The sequence below is a fragment of the Pituophis catenifer genome, unplaced genomic scaffold, assembly GCF_029215685.1.
Source record: "Pituophis catenifer annectens isolate HBS135680 unplaced genomic scaffold, rPitCat1.0.hap2 SCAF_17, whole genome shotgun sequence".
In the NCBI taxonomy this organism is placed as follows: Eukaryota; Metazoa; Chordata; class Lepidosauria; order Squamata; family Colubridae; genus Pituophis; species Pituophis catenifer.
The window spans coordinates 7,700,727-7,721,024 of NW_027256897.1; the positions used below are offsets into that span (position 1 = coordinate 7,700,727).

Genomic DNA, 20,298 nt, shown 5'->3' on the forward strand with positions numbered 1-20,298 from the left:
TCGTAGTATATAGTATTGTATTGTTGGAAGAACACAATAATCCTGTTGATTTGCATCCTTCACGAGTGGCTGTAGTTGCTTGCAGCTAACACTTCCCTTTGTCCTTTGAGATCAGATTTTAGCTGTCATGAGAACCATATAATGGAAATGCAGTTTTGAAATTGAAATAGATCTGTCCAATTAACGCTGCTTGCTGCATTCCCACCTACTTACCAGCATCAACACCGAGGTTCAATTTTAAGTCGCCGCCACCGGTTTTATCTCGATCCTTTCTGCCACCGGTTTTATCTCGATCCTTTATCCTCTCAGGTACGGTGTTTGCTTGATGGGCGTAAAAAAGGAGAACAAGAGCATCCTTCTCAACCCGGGACCACGACACATCATGACCGCATCTGATACGTGTTTCTACATCAACATCACCAAGGAGGAGAACTCCGCCTTCATCTTCAAGCAGGAAGAGAAGCAGAAACAAAAGCTGTTTATGGGCAAAGGAATCTACGATGGACCATCAAGGTTGCCGGTCCACAGCATCATCGCTAGCATGGGTGAGCCGCTCTTAACTTTCTCCAAGTGTGTCGTGGTGGAATCTCCAGCTAGGCTGGAGAAGGCATAAAGAAGGGGTTGAGCTCAGAATCCTTACATGGTAGAAAGTGGCACAGAATCCCTGACGCCTTTATCTGATCATTCCCAAACGAATGGGGGAACAATCTGGAGAGATTCTTGCAACTAGCAATAAAGCTTCTGTTTGAGACCATCCATGGACGGTTCTGGTTGCTTTCACCCAACAGGTGCATTGCAAAATTCCTCAGAATTTCAAAAGCAGTTGTCTCCTTCATCAGTTTCCCCCGAGGGAAAACTGACATTCTTTTGTGCCAGTGATAAGATACAAGGTAGTAAAAAATAAACAAAATAGGGAGACCATAACCCTACTGAGATTTTTCTGTAGCATCCCCTGTTCTGTAGAACACTTCCCCATGACCCCCTACCCATTTTAACATGGTCGTTAAGTGAATCTGGCTTCCCCCGTTGACTTGGCTCATCAGAAGGTCGCCAAAAATGATCCCACAACCTTGGGACAGTACTGCCACGGTCATAAATGCTGAACCAGTTGCCAAGACTCTGAATTTTGATCATGCGATCATGGTCGTAACTGTGAAAAACTGGGGGGAAAAGGTGCTAAGTCACCTTTTTTCAGCGCCGTGGTAACGTTGGACGGTCACTAAAGGAACTGTTGTAGGTCGAGAACTCCCTGTACAGAGTTTTTTGGAAGAGATGTCCAGTTCTATATGGGAAGTCCCAGCTGGTCTACGAGAACTTCAGACTGGCAGCCCCAGGCAGCAGCTGATGTCTCCTTCTCCTCCTGACCAGGCACGGTGGCAATGGACCTTCAGAACACCGAATGCCACCCCAACCACAGCTCCAAGTTAACTTTGCCAGCGGAGAATGGGTCTGGGAAAAGGAGACCCAGCATCGCCCCGGTTCTGGAGGTGGCAGACGCCTCTTCTCTTTTACCCTGCGACATGCTCAGCGACCAATCCGAGGACGAGGTGACTCAGTCCGATGACGACGGCCTGACCATTATAGAGTGAGTTATTTTCATCCTTCCCCAGGAGGAGCCCAAACACACACGCAAGCACAAATTTACTGTTGGAAGAAATATCCATCTGGTTCAGTTCAGGGGTGAAATCTACTTACCTTCCCTACCGGTTCAGAAGTGCACGCGCCCCGTGCATGTGTCTGCTCTGCTCGCATGCATGTATGCCTCATGTGCATGCTTGGACCCTCCGCACACACGCAAACCCTTCTGCGCATGTGCAGAGGGTAAAAAACAAGTTACTTCCTGGTTAAAATCAGGAAGTAATGGCATCCGGGTGGATAGACGGAGCCTCATGCTGCCACTGCTACCGGTTCTCTGAATCACCCGCCACCGCCGCTACTGGTTCGCCCGAACCGGTAGCATTTCACCCCTGGTTCAGTTCCAAGCCGGGAGAAAGACCCTGGAGACCAAGCACATGGTTCTGGGCAGCTGACCACATGGAGTTGAGAGTGGGGGACGGTATTTATACCTTCTCTTTGGGCTTTGCACTTGAGCTTCCTGTTCCTGTGCAAGAACATGTATTCTATTGGCTATTGTGGGGGTCATAGCTGGCTCTGTAGGATGTCTGAGCTAAGTTTGGTTGAAGCTTGGGCTGATGCAATGAAGGGCAATTGTTGGGCAATTCCTATTCTGGCTGAGGGCTAATCCTACCTTTGTTCAGACCAGTGAATTTGCTTATGAATAGAACTAGCTATCTCTTTATCTCTTAAGTGCTGACATCTGCTGAGGGCTATTAAGAAAGGTGGGGGCTATTAAGAGTGAGTCTGCTTCCTGCCTCTAAAAAAAAACACGTTTCCAGGGAAATATTTCATTCTTCTAAGAGAGGGGTGGGTGCTAACTTTCTATAGCACACAAACCCAGACACCCACACACCAAGGAGACGGTGCCTTGTCCACAAACTCTATTTTAAAAATTTCACTCCACCTCTCCCGCACAATGAGTTGGACATAACTTGTAATTCATGCGTGACGTCCTGTCATTTTGCCGTCCTCCCAATCTTAAAACCCTGTTTTATTCGTCAATTCTGTTTGATCTTCCATTCTCGTCTTCGTTGTTAACATTTTCGCCTTGTGTTTATTCCTCTTAAAACCTGCAAATGTGCCAAATCTTTCAACCTGTCCATTAATATTTCGATTCTCTTTGAAACGTTTTTTTTTTAATGTGTTTTGATGCGCAACGGAGCACGTAGTCTCTGCCAAGGCTGTGCTCTGAGTATTAAAAGAGACTCAGTGTGATTCCGACATTCAGTTCCCCTGTAAGTGCAGCCATGCAAATTTCCTATTATTTACCTCCCAGCAGGAACCTATTTGCATATATTAACCTCCGCTTAATAGTCTATTTCAGCTCTATTTTCCTAGCTCCCACCAGAAGCTGTCAAAAACCGGGAGGCAATCAAGAGTTTATTTTGGCTAAGATGGAACAGCAGAACCATCTGGTGGGAAAAAGTGGAACTGTTTTTACTCTCCCCTTCCACATCCTTGAAACAAAGCCAGGGCTCAGCTGAAAGGCAGCCCCCTCCTCTCTTAAATTTTTCCGATCTGGTCTGCATGCTGTCCATTGGAGTTCTGTTAAAAGGTGCGGGGGAACTTGATTAGGTAAAGTCCAGTTGAACAAAATGTCCCTCTACATTTCTGAAGTTCTACTGAACATCAATAGAACCAGCTGGTTCGGAACGGTTCGCCCGAATCGGTAGAGGAAATCACGGGTGGACTTGGCCACCCTCCCCGGCTCTATACCATCCTATTTAGGCACGTTTTTGAGGCCAGGTGCATGCGCGGAAGGGCAGGTACATGCGAGGACGGGGCATGTGTGTTTATATTTGTGAACTGGTAGGTAAAGTAAGTGAATACCAGAATACTCTACCTGAGTAGAACCCCTTGCAAGAAGACTAACAAGAGTGATAAAGGGAATGGAGACTAAGTCGTACGAGGAACTGTTGAGGAAGCTAATCTATTGAAGAGAAGGCTTGAGGGGGGGACATGATGACTGTCTTACTGTACTTGAGGGACAGAGTAGAGGGGATTGACTTGTTCTTCAAAGCCCCAGAGGGCAAGGCAAGAAGAAGCTTGTTAAGGAGACATCCAACTTAGAAGTAAGGAGGACTTTCTTGACAATGAGAACAATTAAACGACGGAAGAGCTTGCCTCCTGGGTGCTCCATCATTGGAGGTTTTCAAAAATAGACTGGACAATCATTTGACTGGAAGGGTATAAGGTCTTCTGCTCAAGCAGAAGGTTCAACTAGGAGATAGGGAACTGGAGGTTAAAACATATGAAGAACGGTTGCAGGAACTGGATATGTCTAGATTAATGAAGAGAAGGACTAGGGGAGACGTGATAGCAGTCTTCCAATATCTCAGGGGCTGCCCCAAAGAAGAGGGAGTCAAGCTATTCTCCAAAGCACCTAAGGGCAGGACAAGAAGCAACGGGTGGAAACTAATCAAGGAGAGAAGCAACTTAGAACTAAGGAGATATTTCCTGACAGTGAGAACAATTAACCAGTGGAACAACTTGCCTCCAGAAGTTGTAAATGCTCCAACACTGGAAGTTTTTTAAGAAGAGGTTGGATAACCATTAGCCTGAAGTAGTGTAGGGTTTCCTACCTAAGCAGGGGGTTGGACTAGAAGACCTCCAAGGTCCCTTCCAACTCTGTTATTCTATTCTAATAACAGAGTTGGAAGGAACCTTGGAGGTTTTCTATTCTATCTCAGTCATTGGAGTCTATTATTCTATGCTCAGGAAGGAAAAAGATGGCTCAAATCTTCATTTCTCTCTCTTTATTTTAAAAAGGTATGTGAAGGGGTATCCTCCAAACTCACCTTACATTGGAAGTTCTCCAACCCTCTGCCATCTTTTACCTGTCAAGGCCCCATTCTGTTGCTTACGTCTGGACAAGGTGAGAGGCCACTTCTGAAGATCCTTAACTGGGACCATACCATTAGTCCTCGACTTACGACCACCGCCGAGCTCAAAATGCATGCTGCCCAGGGAGAAATTTGCTAAGCGCGTCTTGTCCCCATTTTACGGCTTTCCTCGCCACAATTTGTTAACTGAGTCGCTGCGGTTGTTAAACGAGTCACACGGTTGTTAAGTGAATCCGGCTTCCCCGTCGACTTTGCTTGTCCGAAGGTCACAAAAGGGGATCGCGTGACCACCCCGGGATGCTGCATCCGTCGTAAATGTGAGTCAGTTGTCAAGCATCCGAATATAAATCGGATGGCTATGAGGACGCTGCAGCGGTCATAAGTGTGAAAAACGGTCGGAAGTCTCTTTTCTCAGTGCCGTTGTAATTTGGAATGGTCACTCAATGAACTGCTGTAAATCGAGGACTATCTGTATTTTTTGGTAAATTAATACTAATCAAATTTTGAGGTAAAAGCTGAGCATCAATCCCAGCCTGTTCTAAACTCCCTTGTAACAAGGACATTTGTGGTGCTGTGTTTCCAGGGCTGCAAACACAACAGCTACGAAGACGCGAAGGCTTATGGCTTTAAGAACAAGCTGATCATCGTGTCCGCTGAGACCGCTGGCAACGGCTTGTATAATTTTATTGTCCCTCTTCGGGCGTATTATCGTTCACGGAAGGAATTGAATCCCATCGTGCTGCTGCTAGACAACAAGCAAGTTTCTTTCTTTCTTTCTTTCTTTCTTTCTTTCTTTCTTTCTTTCTTTCTTTCTTTCTTTCTTTCTTTCTTTCTTTCTTTCTTTCCTTTCCTTTCTTTCTTACTTTCTTTCATTCTTTCTTTTCTTCTTCCTTCCTTCCTTCATTTTTCTTTTTCTTCCTTCCTTCCTTCTTTTCTGTCTCCTTCCCTTCCCTTCCCTTCCCTTCCCTTCCCTTCCCTCCCCTTCCTTCCTTCCTTCTTTCTTTCTTTCTTTCTTTCTTTCTTTCTTTCTTTCTTTCTTTCTTTCTTTCTTTCTTTCTTTCTTTTCTTCTTCCTTCCTGCCTTCATTTTTCTTTTTCTTCCTTCCTTCCTTCTTTTCTGTCTCCTTCCCTCCCCTTCCTTCCTTCTTTCCTTCCTTCCTTCCTTCCTTCCTTCTTTCTTTCTTTCTTTCTTCTTTTTTTCCTTCCTTTCTTTCTTCTTCCTTTCTTTCTTGCTTTCTTTTTCTTTCTTTCTTATTTTCTTTCATTCTTTCTTATTTTCTTCTTCCTTTCTTTTTCTTTTTCTTCCTTCCTTCCTTCTTTCTTTCTTTCTTTCTTCTTCCTTCCTTTCTTCCTTCCTTTCTTTCTTCTTCCTTCCTTTCTTTCTTTTTCTTTCTTTCTTATTTTCTTTCTTTCTTTCTTTCTTTTTCCTTCCTTCCTTCCTTTCTTCTTCCTTTCTTTCTTCCTTTCTTTTTCTTCCTTTCTTATTTTCTTTCATTCTTTATTTTCTTCTTCCTTCCTTTTTCTTTTTCTTCCTTCCTTCTTTTCTGCCTTCCTCCCTCCCTCCCTCCCCCTTCCTTCTTTCCTTCCTTCCTTCCTTCTTTTCTTTCTTTCTTTTTCCTTCCTTCCTTCCTTTCTTTTCTTCCTTCCTTCCTCTTTCTTTTTTCTTCTTTCCTTCCTTCGTTCCTTCCTTCCCTCCCTCTCTCCTTTCCTTTTTCCCCAATGATTTATCTTGAACACACAGTATGCTGTGTCACTGTTGCATGTAAAAACACACGCACAACATTTATAGCAGAGAACCAGAATGCCAGCAAGAAGGAGTCTGCAGCTGAACAGGGCTGAGTCATCATTAAAAAGCGTAGGGAACTCAAACAATGCTGTGTGGGAAAGTGTTCCAAATTAGAGAGACCACGGCTCCGGTTTCTTCCTTCCCTGTTGTGGAATTTAGTTTCCATTGGTCGTTGAGCTGAGGAGTGAAACCTGAGTCACTAGTGGAGAGGGAGAAGAGACGAAAGCAGATGCTCCTTAAAACTTCAGCAGGATTTATCTAGTAGTGTCAAGCGGAAGGCTCAATTAAATTGATTTATTGCTACTACTCATGCCTGTGCATAGGCATCTTCTCAACTAATAGTAAGTAACTGCTTGGAGTTAGATAAGGGTCTATGGAATTCAAGGGAGGTTGGATTTAGTTCCTTTGTGGCTACGTAGGGATTCTAAGCTGATCTCTCTTTTAACTCCAACCCAGGTTCTGCCATTGTTTGTCCTACAACTAGTTATGTAGTGTGTGCTTTAGATTGGTGAGATTAATGTCAGGTGTAGTAAACCGCAAAACGACCCCACGGACTGATCAGAGAAGTGTGTTTGTTGTTGCTTGTCAATTGACAGGAATCTTGCCAGACTAAACTCTTAATTCAGCTCCAGATTTCCCCTCATTACCCTATCTTTCTGCTCAGCGATTGGAGCACGAACGGAAGCTGTTCTGCTTAGCTTATTGCCCCCCTATGAAAACTCGGCTACTTGTGGGATCTGAATGATGATCAAAGGGATCCATGATCTATCTTTACTGGGGGGGGGGAATCCTGCTTCAGTTCAGAATATTGTACCACATTAAATACAACGAATGCCTCCTGGAGTTGAGGGGACTCCATCACTGGAGGCTTTAAAGAAAAGATTGTCCCAGATGGTAATGAGGATTCTGGCCTTGGGCCAGAAGACCTCCAAGTTCCCTTCCAGACCCAGTCTATGAATTATCCTTGAGGTTCACCCCTGAGGAATGAAGCAGTGATGTATAAACCAGGAGTCCCCAACCATTCAAACTTCAGGGACCACTAAATTCATAATTTCAAATCCCGCGGACCACTAATATGATCTGTCTAATGACTGACTGGGTGGGCGTGGCTAGGTGGTCATGTGACTGGGTGGGCGTGGCCAACTTGATGTCATTCACATCAAGGGCCGCCTCGCCGGCCTCTACTCGCCCCTCCCCTCCCAGCCACTCCTCACCTGCCCGCCCGGGCTCCTTAGGGCCCCAACAGGAAGCAGTTGTTGGAGCTAAGCAGCCACCATGAGAAAGAGTTGGCAAAACAGCTCAGTTCAAATTGGATCTGACCAAGAAGGAGACTCAGCAGAAGCACCTCACTGAGGACTAGGAGCATAGGCTTTCCAAGCAGAGGGGAGACCTGCAGGAGTGCAAGGCCAGGTACCGGCGCCTGGAGGCTCAGCAGGCTGAGATGGTCAGCCAGTTCCAGGCCATGATGCAGTCCCACTGGAACGAGGCCCTCTGGCTCTTCGCCACCAGCGGTGCATCCCTGCAGCCTTCGCCCAAAGCCCCACACCAGGAGGCTGAAGCAGACCCCAACTCAGAATTTCTGCCCTCCTCCAACCCACACAAAAAGACCCCAAAGGGGGAGACTCTCTGCAGCAACACAAACATTCATGGCATGTATCCAACACAAGCGCTCACTGCACGTATCTGTCCCAAGGGCCGAAGTTTGAGGACCCCTGATTTAGTGCAATATTAAAAAATGCAAATATTTTTTCTGCGGACCACCAAAATTTTCTCACGGACCACCAGTTGGTGATTGCTGGTATAAACACATCTGTTTAGATGATTAGGAATGGACTCAACTTTTCCAAAGCCAGACAAGATAAATCCCTGCTTCAAGAGCTTGAGAATTAAGAAAGAGCATGTTTGGAAAGTAATAAGAATGTTAATGGAATTGAACCTGATTTTTTTTTTTTGTCTCCGTTTTTGTTTTAGACCTGACCATCACTTCTTAGAAGCCATCTGTTGTTTTCCAATGGTTTATTATATGGAAGGTACAATTGATAAGTAAGTGTCTTCTTCTTTGTCCATCTTCCGTATACTTGAAGGTGTAGGAGATGACCAGGCTGAGCCCGAAGGAGGGGTCAAACGCATCATAAGCCATGAGTTTAAGAGAGCTAAGCGCAGCCCACCTTAAATGCCTTTCTTATCTCCCGCTCATTTCCCTTGACTGTTAGTTGGTCAGATTCTTGTAGAGAACTTAAACTTGCAATAAATCTTTACACTCATTTGAACTCACTGAATCTCCTGATTTCCCTGGCATTTGACAGTTATTCTGTCCAACTTCAGACTCAGCCTGGTCACCTCCTACCAAAGGATAATAATTTAGGAGTTGTGGAGATTTTTTTTTTTATTGCTGATATACTGCATATTGTTTGTTTCCTTCTTTTTCTTCTTCCCATTCCCTTCTTCTTTATATGCTTTCCCTTATATCTTAAAGTTGTGTACCCCTCTCAGCAATAAGCTGCATAACGAATTTCCAAAAGGATAAATAAAACAAAAAGAAAAACAAATTGCAAAGAATTAAATGCAGTCATTGTCCATGTACGCACACAGTGTACAGTTCTTTCTTGGGTCAATGTCTAAAATCTTTTAAGAGCAAGTCGACTTCCTCTGTTGAGCTTTTTTAAAAGTTTTTTTAGAGGGAAGCAATTAATCCCAGCTTAAAGGTAAAGGTTCCCCTCGCACATATGTGCTAGACGTTCCCGACTCTAGGGGGCGGTGCTCATCTCCGTTTCAAAGCTGGAGAGCCAGCGCTGTCCGAAGACGTCTCCGTGGTCATGTGGCCAGCATGACTCAACGCCAAAGGCACATGGAATGCTGTTCCCTTCCCACCAAAGGTGGTCCCTATTTTTCTACTTGCATTTTTTTTAATGTGCTTTCGAACTGCTAGGTTGGCAGAAGCTGGGACAAGTCACGGGAGCTCACCCCGTTACGCGGCGCTAGGGATTCGAACCGCTGAACTGCCGACCTTTTGATCGACAAGCTCAGCATCTTAACCACTGAGCTAAACGCAAAATATGAGTTGAGGGGGAAAAAAACAACAGAAGGCCAGGAATGAGCTTGAGACGAAATAGGTTTCTCACGTTCGTGATTTTATATGGAATTACTGAAAAGACCATTGTGTTCCTGAAATTGCGACTTGGGTTGAGTATACAAAATGATCCCAAAAGAGCTTTATTTCTAGGAAGATTTTTTTTTTTTTTAAATTCAGCTTAGATGCACGGAAGAATTTGATCTTAACGGTTCTCTCTTTCTTTGTGGGGGGCGAAAAACCTATTTTACAGCCTCGATAGTTTGCTGCAATGTGGCATCATTTACGCTGACAATTTGGTGGTGGTGGATAAAGAAAGCACCATGAGCGCTGAGGAAGATTACATGGCGGATGCCAAGACCATTGTCAACGTCCAGACAATGTTCAGGTGAGGCAGCAAGCGGTCACAGCATGCGAACATTGTTCCTCCATCCTCCCCCCCGCTAACCAAAATAGATGGACGGATCTTCTAGGTTTGAAAAGCGGCTCAGAATTGCTGGGAATCAAATTGTAGACTTCCCATCCTATCAAATTTTCTTGGCACATTTTTTTTCCAGAAATAAATTGCCAATTGACTCCTTTGTAGAGCTGAAAGTAAATGGCTGGCCCATAGTCCTTCCAATTGGGTGATGGTGCTTAAGGAGGGACTAGAGCTCACCATCTCCTGATGATTGGTCAAAGTCATTCCAACTGGGTAATGGTGCTTTGTTGCATTCATCCTGGTGGGCTCCTCATGAGTAGTCCAGATTAGAGATAACACAAGGACAGGTGTTTCTCGGGATGAGAGAGCCTCGAGCTGACTCCAGACCTCTCTTTTATTAAGCAAGGGTATTGGGTGTATCAGAAGGCATGATTACAGCTATACATTCTCATATTACATCCGTGATACAAAGGATTTTCTCCATATCTGGACATAACTTTCACATCCTACCATATTACAGTAAATCACGTGAATTCTAGGAAAGCGATACTTAAGGTGAAAAACAAAACTTAACTCTGCTAATGTTATCATATTTGCTGCTAGCCGAGGGGCCCATCTTCCCGTTATCAGATTACCTCAACCCTCAGGAATGTTCTACAAGGAGATGTCTCTGCTATGCAGGCACAGCCTATGTTATTAACAAAGAGAGAACAAATAGGGCCTGTCAGAGAGTATCCAGTTGAACCCGCTTTTCATAGTCAGATTATTTCGGTGCTAAGCTCCATACACGTGTCCAACCAGTTAAACTGGTCTATACATGTACTATGGCCACCGCATTCCCACAGTGCTTAAGGCAGGACTAGAACTCACTGTCTCCTGGTGATCGGCCCAAAGTCACCCAACCGGCTTTCATGCCTAAGGCAGGAGTAGAACTTGCTGCTTCCAGATGATTGACCCAAAGTCATCCAGCCAACTTTCATGATTAAGGCGGGACTAGAACTCACCGTCTCCTGGTGATTGGCCCAAGATCACCCAGCTGACTTTGATGCTTAAGGGCGGGACTAGAACCCACCCTCTCCTAGTTTTTAGCCTGAAGCCTTAATATTGCTTAACGCATTGTAAGCCGCCCTGAGTCTCCGGAGAAGGGCGGCATATAAATCAATTTTAAAAAAAAAAATCACTACATGAAAGTAGTTTTCGCTGTTTTAGATAGCTCAGTTTCTCCTGAGGACAAAGAGTATGACTAAAGGCTAAAGAAGATCCTTGGTTTGACTAAATATGTTTTTCAGATCTACAAAAGACTATCACTTTTAATTTTTTCCCCCCCTCTTCCAGACTTTTTCCAAGTCTGAGTATCATTACTGAATTGACACATCCATCTAACATGAGGTTTATGCAATTCCGGGCGAAGGACAGCTACTCGTTGGCCCTTTCCAAACTGGAGAAGGTAATTAAACAATACAAATCCCTAACTCTAGGTGTGTAATAAAAACACACCGAGCTTTTGGGTCTGAAGTTGTCTGATTTTTTGTTCGGGTTTCCTATTCCCCCTTTAAAGAAACTAGCATTTGTGAAAATATTCCTGGATTCTGAGCTTCACACACCCTGAAAAATTGGACAGCGGTCTCTTGTGGGAATGCAATGACTCCAAACTGATGACATGTTTAACTCCGCCTTCCATCTTAACCTGCTATTCTCCTACAAATGGATAGCAATGGGCTTCAGTGTAATGGTGCCTTTTTTTAAATGAGCTTCCTAGATTTATTGATCAAACTCTCGTTGGAGACAGGAATACTGGCCTGCTCTGAAAAACAGCTATTTTTATCCTGTTCCATAATCTTGTCTCTTGCACAGAAAGAACGAGAGAACGGCTCCAACTTGGCCTTCATGTTCCGCCTCCCATTTGCCGCTGGCCGAGTTTTCAGCATCAGCATGTTAGATACTCTCCTTTACCAGGTCAGAAAAAGGAACAAGTTGGATTGTTTTTGTTTAACGCTTCTTTCCAAAGCCAACTACTCAAATTCTTCGTGGGCGCTCTTTCAGTTTCACTTTGCAAGCAGTACCATGCTGAATCATGGCGATGGAGGACGAAGGTACTGGAGATCTGGAGACCTCAAAATGAAGTGATTTTTGAAGAAGGCTTTGTCCTGGGGCCAATGTGTCTGCATTTGCCTTTAATTCTCCTTCCAGAAAAATGGGCTTCTTGGCTTTGTGGGGGGGAAGAGAATAGAGATGGGCTGCTGCTGGTTCAAACTGATACAGGCGAATCGTAGTTAAGATTCCATGCAGTTCGGTGAACCAGCAAATCCCACCACTGACTGGCCTCGCCCCCGCTCATTTTTCAGCCAGTTTATCAGGCGCTTTTTGGGGCATAAACAGCCTGAAAATGGCCCAAAAACAACCTGAGAATGGCCCGGAAAATGGCCTGAGAATGGCCTGAAAAGCAGCCCGAAAAATGGCATGAAAACAGCCTGAAAAATGGCCTAAAAAGAGCCCGAAAAACGCCCAAAAAACAGGCTGAAAAATGGGCAGGGATGGGGCCAACAAGTGGTGGGATTAACCCCAACCGGCTGAATCCTACCTCTGCCTTTGTGATGAGTGACCGGGAGGCGGGGCTGGGTAAGATGAGTGACATCACCCACCCAGTCACATGACCAACCAGCCACGCCTACCCAGCCAGAGAACCGGTTGTTAAGTTATTCACGTCCCACCACTGGCCACGCCCCCTGGCCGTGCCCACTCCGGCCACATCCACCTAGCCGGTCATTAGGGCAGAGAACTGGTTGCAGCTCACTACTGGAAGAGAAGCTTTTCAATCATCACCCCTGAATCACTTCAAATGTTGACTTGACCCTAACCTTTTCAACATCGTAGCCCTAGCTTCTGTCCCACCCAAAAGATTGATGGATGCCTTTCTTCTTTTCAGTCCTTCGTGAAAGATTATATGATCACCATCACAAGGTTATTGCTTGGTCTGGATACGACGCCTGGATCTGGCTATCTCTGTGCAGTAAGTGCAGTTGTCAGCTATTTGACTTTTCTCTTGGCTGGTTCAAGGGAGAGTTATTTTGTCTCCAAATATCCTCTACAAATAGATTTAGATCATAGATTTTCCCCCATCTTGGATTGGGGAATCCAATCCAATCCAGGCGAGCAAGAAGATTCCTAGAATACCTTCCTTATGCCCATCTTCAATATGGAGAATAGCATAATTTAATCCAAAATCTACTATCTATTGTGCCTTCTTCTTTTCTCTCTCTCTCTCTCTATTTTGCTTCTTCATGTTCTTACTTTATCCGACAGATGAAAATCACAGAAGACGATCTCTGGATCCGATCCTACGGACGTCTCTTTCAGAAGCTCTGTTCTTCCAGCGCGGAGATTCCCATCGGGATCTACAGGACCGAATCCCATATGTTCTCCACCATCGATGTAAGAAACCATCCAAGTACAGCTCTTGTTACAATGGATCTCTTTATATCCTAGAGTAGCAAGCAGGCAGTGCTTGTGATCCAATGCTAGAATCCTAGTGTCGGAAGCTCCCTCAGTGATTCTCAAGCCGGATCCCAGCCCGAGAGCCACCACAGAAGAGAGCAATACACCGTTATACTTCCAGGCTGATGTATATTTCAGAGAATGCTTTAAGAGTACAATCTACCGTTCAGCAAAATGGGGGAAATGGTGCTCTGTATTCAGGGGTGGGATTCAAAAATTTTAGCAATGGGTTCTCTGCCCGGTTGCTGGGTGGGCGTGCCCATGGTGGGCGTGGCCTACCTGGCCTCCTGCACCACGGCGGTGGGGGGAGCATATTCGCCCTCCCCAGGCTCCGGAGGCTTTCCTCAAGCCTCTGAGAGAGCAAATACGGCCTCCCCTGGGCTCCAGAAGCCCTCTGGAGGCCGGAAATGGGCCCATTTCCAGGCTTCTGGAACTTCCGGGAGGCCTGTTTTTCACCCTCCCAGAGCCACCGTGGCGACCCTGCACTTACCTGCCATCCAAAACAGGCCGTGTGGAGACTCCTAGGAGGGGAGGGGAGGATGGGAGGGTTGGGAGGGGAGGAGTGGGTTGGGCGGGGCCAGTCAGTCCTTGCAACTACCGGCTCAGCGAACCGGATAATAAAATTAGCCCTGTCTGTATTGTTTTAAAGAACATGTGTCAAGTTTTCTTTTTCCTTTCTCTCTCTTCTCTCTGTCCTCTTCTGTCCATCTCCACCCTACCCCCAGCCTCATGATATCAGAACCCAGGTGAGTATGGTCTGAGTCACCATATGTGCATTTCTTTTCCACGTTGGCTTCTTCAAGTCAAAAGCCAATCAAGATGGAGGGAGCTCAGGGAGAGGGTCACACAACATACGTAATCCGGTGTTCAGTAACGCACTGTGATCTAACCTGGAAACCCTGATTTGGCTTCATCTGATGATCTGGTTCATCTAAGATAAGCAGGAAAGAACTGGGCTCACCAAAACTCATTGAATCTCTACTTGCCCAGTGCTGTTTTTATTTTTTATTTTATTGTTATTTTTTGATTTATATGCCGCCCTTCTCCGGAGACTCAGGGCGGCTTACAATGCGTTAAGCAATAGCCTTCATTCTTTTGTATATTTTATACAAAGTCAGCTTATTGCCCCCACAAACCGGTCCTCATTTTACCTACCTGAGAAAGGATGGAAGGCTGAGTCAACCTTGAACCTGGTGAGAATTGAACTCACAGTAATTGCCGGCAGCTGGAAGCTAAATACTACCTTTAACAGTAGCATTAGTCTGCTGCGCCACTCAGGCTCTTTTAACCTAATCTAGCATGTTGTTTGATCCAGATGAATTCTCACTGATTCGACCTAAATCCTCCTGGTCAACGGTGGCTTTAATTGCTAACTAATGATCTCTTTTAAAAAGTTTCCTCTTTGTTAGGGTAGATTACTGCTTTTTCTATATCTTACAATTCTCATCCCCACGGAATAGGACAACTCACCATAGGACAACTTGCTGCAGGACAATTCAAGAATTCAATTCAATTTAATTTAATTTAATAGTTTAATTTAATAATTAAAATTGTTTTAATTCTTTTCATTCACAATTCATTTTGTCCCTCCTTTGGCGTCCTTGCTTTGATAGCAATAGCAATAGCACTTAGACTTATATACCGCTTCATAGTGCTTTTACAGCCCTCTCTAAGCGGTTTACAGAGTCAACATATTGCCCCCAACAATCTGGGTCCTCATTTTACCCACTGTTGTGACCTAGGCTTACTGAGTACTTACAATACACAATTAATCCCAAACAAACCTATTTTATTGTAACAGCTGAGAATTATGTTCATTTCAAGATGAGTCCCAATTAGTTGCCAAAAACAAGTCCTTCAGAAGAAATCCTTCGGGATAATCACCAACGTTTATCTTCTTTGACACCTTGCCAAAGGCCTTACTTGGCAAAGCCCCACGAAGTTTAGAAACAAACAAGAGATGCCGACTGGAAACAGAGTTAGCAATGTTGCTTTCCTGCAAAAGGCCCCAAGTGCCTCTGTTTCTCTTTTAAGCCTTATGGGAGGGGTCAATCATCTCCTGGCCTTACTCCCAAATCGTCCCTTTTGCTTTAGCTGCTCTTGCCTTCTGGCAGCTCTGTGCATGCATGCACTAGGAACAGTGCAGAGGAACAGGAGGAGTAACAGGCTCCTCCTGTTCCTCTGCCTCTCTGCTGTCTGACTCTGGGGGCTTTGGAGTCCGTGCATCACTCCCAGATGGCCCTGGCCTCATCTCTGCCTCCAATGCAGAGCCCTTGTCCAGGCCTTCCCCAGACTCCAGGACTGGCCCATGCTCCTCCTCAGCCTCTTCACTGTCCAACACCACTGCCAGTTCCGCAGGCTGCTGGCGGACCACAACACCCACCTCAGAAGGATGGAAGGCTGAGTCAACCTTGAGCCAGTGAGATTTGAACTGCCAAACTGCAGCTAGCAGTCAGCTGAAGTAGCCTGCAGTGCTGCACTCTAACCACTGCGCCACCTTGGCTCTTCTTCGAAGCTAGATAGAATCATCAAAGATATTCCACTATTTCTTCTATATTAGTGTAACCCTTGTCTCGCAACGAGTTGGTCCTGACAAATTGGCCATGGCGATTTGTCCCATGATGAGTTGGCCATGGCAAGTTGGCCATAGCAAGTTGGCCTTGGTGAGTTGTCTGTGGTGATTTGTCCCATGACAGGTTTTCTGTGGCGAGTTGGCCATGGCCAGTTGACCTTGGCGAGTTGTCCGTGGCAATTTGTCCCATGACAAGTTGGCTGTGGCAAGTTGGCCATGGCCCGTTGGCCTTGGCAAGTTGGCCATAGCAAGTTGGCCTTGGTGAGTTGGCCATAGTGAGTTGGCCATGGCCAGTTGCCGTTGGTGAGTTGGCCATGGCGAGTTGTCATAGATCCTCATCCTCCCAACAGGAAGCTGTTGATGGCTTCCTTCTCATGATCTACTGGTGTTGCCAGTCACAGATTTCAATCAATGTGGAAGACTGCGAAGACCTCAAGGAAGGGAAGGAGACTTGGAACGCCAAGCCGCACCACCACCACCACCGGAATTCGTGCCCTGCTGACCAGACGGAACACCCACTTCTCCGGAGGAAAAGCATGCAGTGGGCTCGGCGGCTGAGCCGGAAAGGAGCCAACAAGCAGGCCTCAAAGACGGCCGAGTGGATCAACCAGCAGAGACTGAACCTTTACCGGCGGTCGGAAAGGCAGGAACTGTCCGAGCTTGTGAAGAATCGCATGAAACATCTGGGCTTACCCACAACAGGGTACGGTAAGTGGTTCCCTTTGTTTCTGCCATCAACACAATGGGTTTTGTTTGTTTTCGCCCAACATGTTGTAGCTTGGAAGTCTTCTGCAACGATGAATGCTCTTCTTGGTTTCTTCTCTTGTAGCCAAAGCTCTTAGTTTCTGGGACAATTTTCATTTCCTCCAAACCATGATCCTTTTCAAGGATTCCCTTCTGCTCTGACTATATTGATCCTTGGTGCTCTCTGAGCTTGGTTGTCTTGTTGCAGACATTTCATAGCCGAACTAGGTAACAGCATCTGTGCCGGAGGGAGTGGGGGTTTGCTAGTTATGAGTGAAATGTCTGCAAGGAAACGGCTGAGCTCTTGGCAGTCATCTGGTCTTATAAGAATATAATTCCTTCCCTTCCGCCACTCGTCGGTTAGAACTGAAGAAGCTTCTTGGATGATGAAAAGAGAAACGTTTTGAAAAGAAGAAGAAAAAAACCCCAAGAAAGTCCAGTTGCCTTTTGGTAAAAGAACCTTTGGGGCAACCATGACCTGGATCAGTGGTGGTATTCAGCTGGTTTTATCCGGTTCGTGTGAACCGGTAGCAGTGGCTGTGGGAGGCTCCGGACACCCACCCAGACTTTTTTTGATGTTTTTGATGTTTTTGATGCTCTGCTCATGTGCAGAAGGTCCTGTGCATGCGCAGAGGTGTTGCACACGAGAGCTAAAAACATTGAGCTTGTCGATCGAAAGGTCGACAGTTCAGCGGTTCAAATCCCTAGTGCTGCGTAACGGGGTGAGCTCCGGTGACTTGTCCCAGCTTCTGCCAACCTAGCAGTTCGAAAGCATGTAAAAAATGCAAGTAGAAAAAATAGGGACCACCTTTGGTGGGAAGGGAACAGCGTTCCGTGCGCCTTTGGCATTGAGTCATGCCAGCCACATGACCACGGAGACGTCTTCGGACAGCGCTGGCTCTTCGGCTTTGAAACAGAGATGAGCACTGACCCCTAGAGTCAGGAACTACTAGCACATATGTACAAGGGGAACCTTTACCTTTACCTTTACCTTAGCAAAGGTAAGTGAATACCACCCCTGACCTGGATGATTGACAATCTCCGAAGACATTCAACATACTAAGCTTGGTGAGTGTTAACCCTCGGTGGGTTGTACAAATCCAGTTTCTTTGCTTTGTTTCTAGTTCGATGCACTGTTCAAACTCAGAAGATGGTTTAAGCACGCTGGGTGTGAAATCAGCCAGTGAATCCTGGGTTGGGTAGAATAGCAACGGGCGGATTGAAAAGAAGAGGCCGTGTGTTTTTGTCGTTATTCAGACTGTTTTCACACCAAGATCACAATAAGTCTGATTCCATCATTCCATGTTCATTTCATCGTCCACATTCCATAGGTAGAGGCTTTCGGAAGCCTTTAGCAAGCCTTAAGATTTTCCTTGATGTCCACTTTTTTTAAAAAAAAAGTCTTAAAAGAAACTGTAGGATCAGTACAGTGGTGAAATTCAATTTTTTTTTACTACCGGTTCTGTGGGCATGGCTTGGTGGGCGTGGTGTGGCTTGGTAGGAGGGGCAGGGGAAGGATACTGCAAACTCTCTATTTCCACCCCACTCCAGGGGAAGAATACTGCAAAATCATCATTCCCTCCCCACTCCAGGAGAAGAATACTGCAAAATCACCATTCCCTCCCCACTCCAGGGGAAGAATACTGCAAAATCCCCATTTCCTCCCCACTCCTGGGGGAAGGATATTGCAAAATCTCCATTCCCACCCTACTCTGGGGCCAGCCAGAGGTGGTATTTGCCGGTTCTCCAAACTACTCAAAATTTCTGCTACCGGTTCTCCGAACAGCTCAAAATTTCTGCTAAAATTCTCCAGAACCTGTCAGAACCTGTTGGATTTCACCCCTAGGTCAGTGTGACCTAGTGGTGGAAAGATCCAGGGAAAAAAGAGAAAGAGAGAGAAAGAAAAAAAAAAGAGGAAAAATCAGGAAAATTAAACACTTGTTGAATATCTTCCTATTTTAGCTATTGAATCTCCCCATTGCTGATCTAACAAACACAACTAAACTATAGGGAAGTACTGTTAAAAGTTAGAGACCTCAGGAAAAAAACCCAGAGTTTTTGTATCTTTTTCCTTATGATGAAAACCTTTTCAGTCCATTTTTTTGAGGGAGATTGCTTTTTTTTCTTTTCTTCCCCCTTTCCTTTTGCAGAATTTTTTTGGGCCATCTCTCGCTGCTTGCTTCCACTTCTGCTATCAATAATATGGGCCCTGAATTTCCTGGTCTGCAAGGGTGGTCTTCAAAAATTTTAGCAAGGCGTTCTCTGCCTGGTTGATGGGTGGGTGTGGCCATGGTGGGTGTGGCCTAGTTGGCCTCCTGCACCACGGGGGGGGAGTTATCCTCCCCGGGCTCTGGAGGCCTTCCCGAACTTCCCGTAGTCCTGTTTTTCGACCTCCCTGAGCCTCCAGTGCGCCCTGCACTTACATGTATCCAAAACAGGCCGTGTGGGGACTCCTGGGAGGGGTGGGGTGGGCGGGATTAGCCAGGAGTGGGATTTGGGGGTTCTCCGAACTGCCCAGAAACTTAGCTAGAGGTTCTCCTGAACCCCTGCAAACCCCCAGCAGCCCACCCCTAAAGCTGTCTCATTGGTTTATCGTTCCCACACTGTCAGGAAATTTCTCCTGAGTTCTAGATTGGATCTCTCCCCAATTCCTTTTGTGTAACAACAAAGTCTGTTTTGAGTAAACTCTCAAGATCTGATCAAGGTTTTAATAAGGGCAGTAGAAGGAATGATCAAAGATTCAGTCCATCTTCTTTAAGTGAGATTGTCCGAAACCCATTTTTATGACATGTCACCTGTTAGTTCATGCAACTCCATTAATGCCTGGCGTCCTTTTTAATTTGCTTGCTCTTCTTTTCGAACTTATATGTACATATATACTTTTTGGACTACATGATTTGGCCCGTGTGACCACCGAATCTCGTTTCTGAATACTTTCTGAATCGCTGCTTGCTGATTTTTTTTTCTCTTCTCTTTCTCTCCGTTTATGTCTGTGCTGTGTTGTGTTCTCTTTTGTGTTTCCCTGTCCTTCCCTTTCTCCTATTTGATTTCTGTTTGTTTCTTTTCTTTTCTTTTCCCCCTCTCTGTGTGCTCCGTAGAGGATGTAGCAAATTTAACAGCCTGTGATGTGATGAACCGAGTAAACCTTGGATATTTGCAAGGTAAATAGTCAAGAAACCAAGATGTTGGCCCGTTGAATTCTTGGGGTAAAGCACCCTCTGTAGAAGGACGCCATTCTGGGTTGAGATTTTCAAAGAGCGGATGTGGTAGCTAGCAAGATGAAAACACTGCCGTGTGTGTATTTAAGGTGTCTACTTGAGCACAGACATGATCAACAGTACTGTTGTGACCTAAGCTCACTTAGTCATTACAAGACACAATTAGTCCCAAACAAACCTATTTTATTATAACAGCTGAGAATTAATTCATTCCCAGCTTAGTCCAAATTAATTCCAAAACAAGTCCTTCAGAAAAAGTCCTTTATCTTCTTTGGCACTCTGCCAAAGGCCTTTCTTGGCAAAGCCCTACGAAGTTCAGAAAAAAGAGATGCCGACTGGAAACAGATTTAGCAACGTTGCTTTCCTACAAAGATCCCAAGAGCTTTGCTGTTCTTTTAAGATTTATGGGAGGGGCCAAATATCTCCAGGCCTTACTCCCAAGTCGTCCCTTTTCCTTTAGCAGCTCTTGCCTTCTGGCAGTTCTGTGCATGCATGCACTAGGAACAGGCTCCTCCTGTTCCTCTGCCTCTCTG

At 45.5% G+C, this 20,298-nt stretch overlaps 1 protein-coding gene across 7 annotated transcripts in view; it reads left to right on the plus strand.

Annotated features, from left to right (window-relative positions):
* The window catches only part of KCNT1 (potassium sodium-activated channel subfamily T member 1), a 102,323-nt gene that overhangs the window by 75,927 nt on the left and 6,098 nt on the right, over positions 1-20,298 (plus strand). For 3 of the 7 annotated variants that reach the window (XM_070955474.1, XM_070955475.1, XM_070955476.1), the window contains 13 exons: positions 310-545; positions 1,369-1,585; positions 4,387-4,492; positions 5,044-5,216; positions 8,217-8,288; positions 9,569-9,703; positions 11,072-11,183; positions 11,591-11,692; positions 12,663-12,746; positions 13,040-13,168; positions 13,957-13,977; positions 16,199-16,511; positions 19,646-19,708. In XM_070955474.1, coding sequence (XP_070811575.1) covers positions 310-545; positions 1,369-1,585; positions 4,387-4,492; positions 5,044-5,216; positions 8,217-8,288; positions 9,569-9,703; positions 11,072-11,183; positions 11,591-11,692; positions 12,663-12,746; positions 13,040-13,168; positions 13,957-13,977; positions 16,199-16,511; positions 19,646-19,708 — 1,763 coding nt within the window. Of the gene's footprint in view, positions 1-309; positions 546-1,368; positions 1,586-4,386; positions 4,493-5,043; positions 5,217-8,216; positions 8,289-9,568; positions 9,704-11,071; positions 11,184-11,590; positions 11,693-12,662; positions 12,747-13,039; positions 13,190-13,956; positions 13,978-16,198; positions 16,512-19,645; positions 19,709-20,298 lie in introns of all 7 variants that reach the window. The other 4 variants (XM_070955477.1, XM_070955478.1, XM_070955479.1 and 1 more) reach the window with 4 other exon arrangements.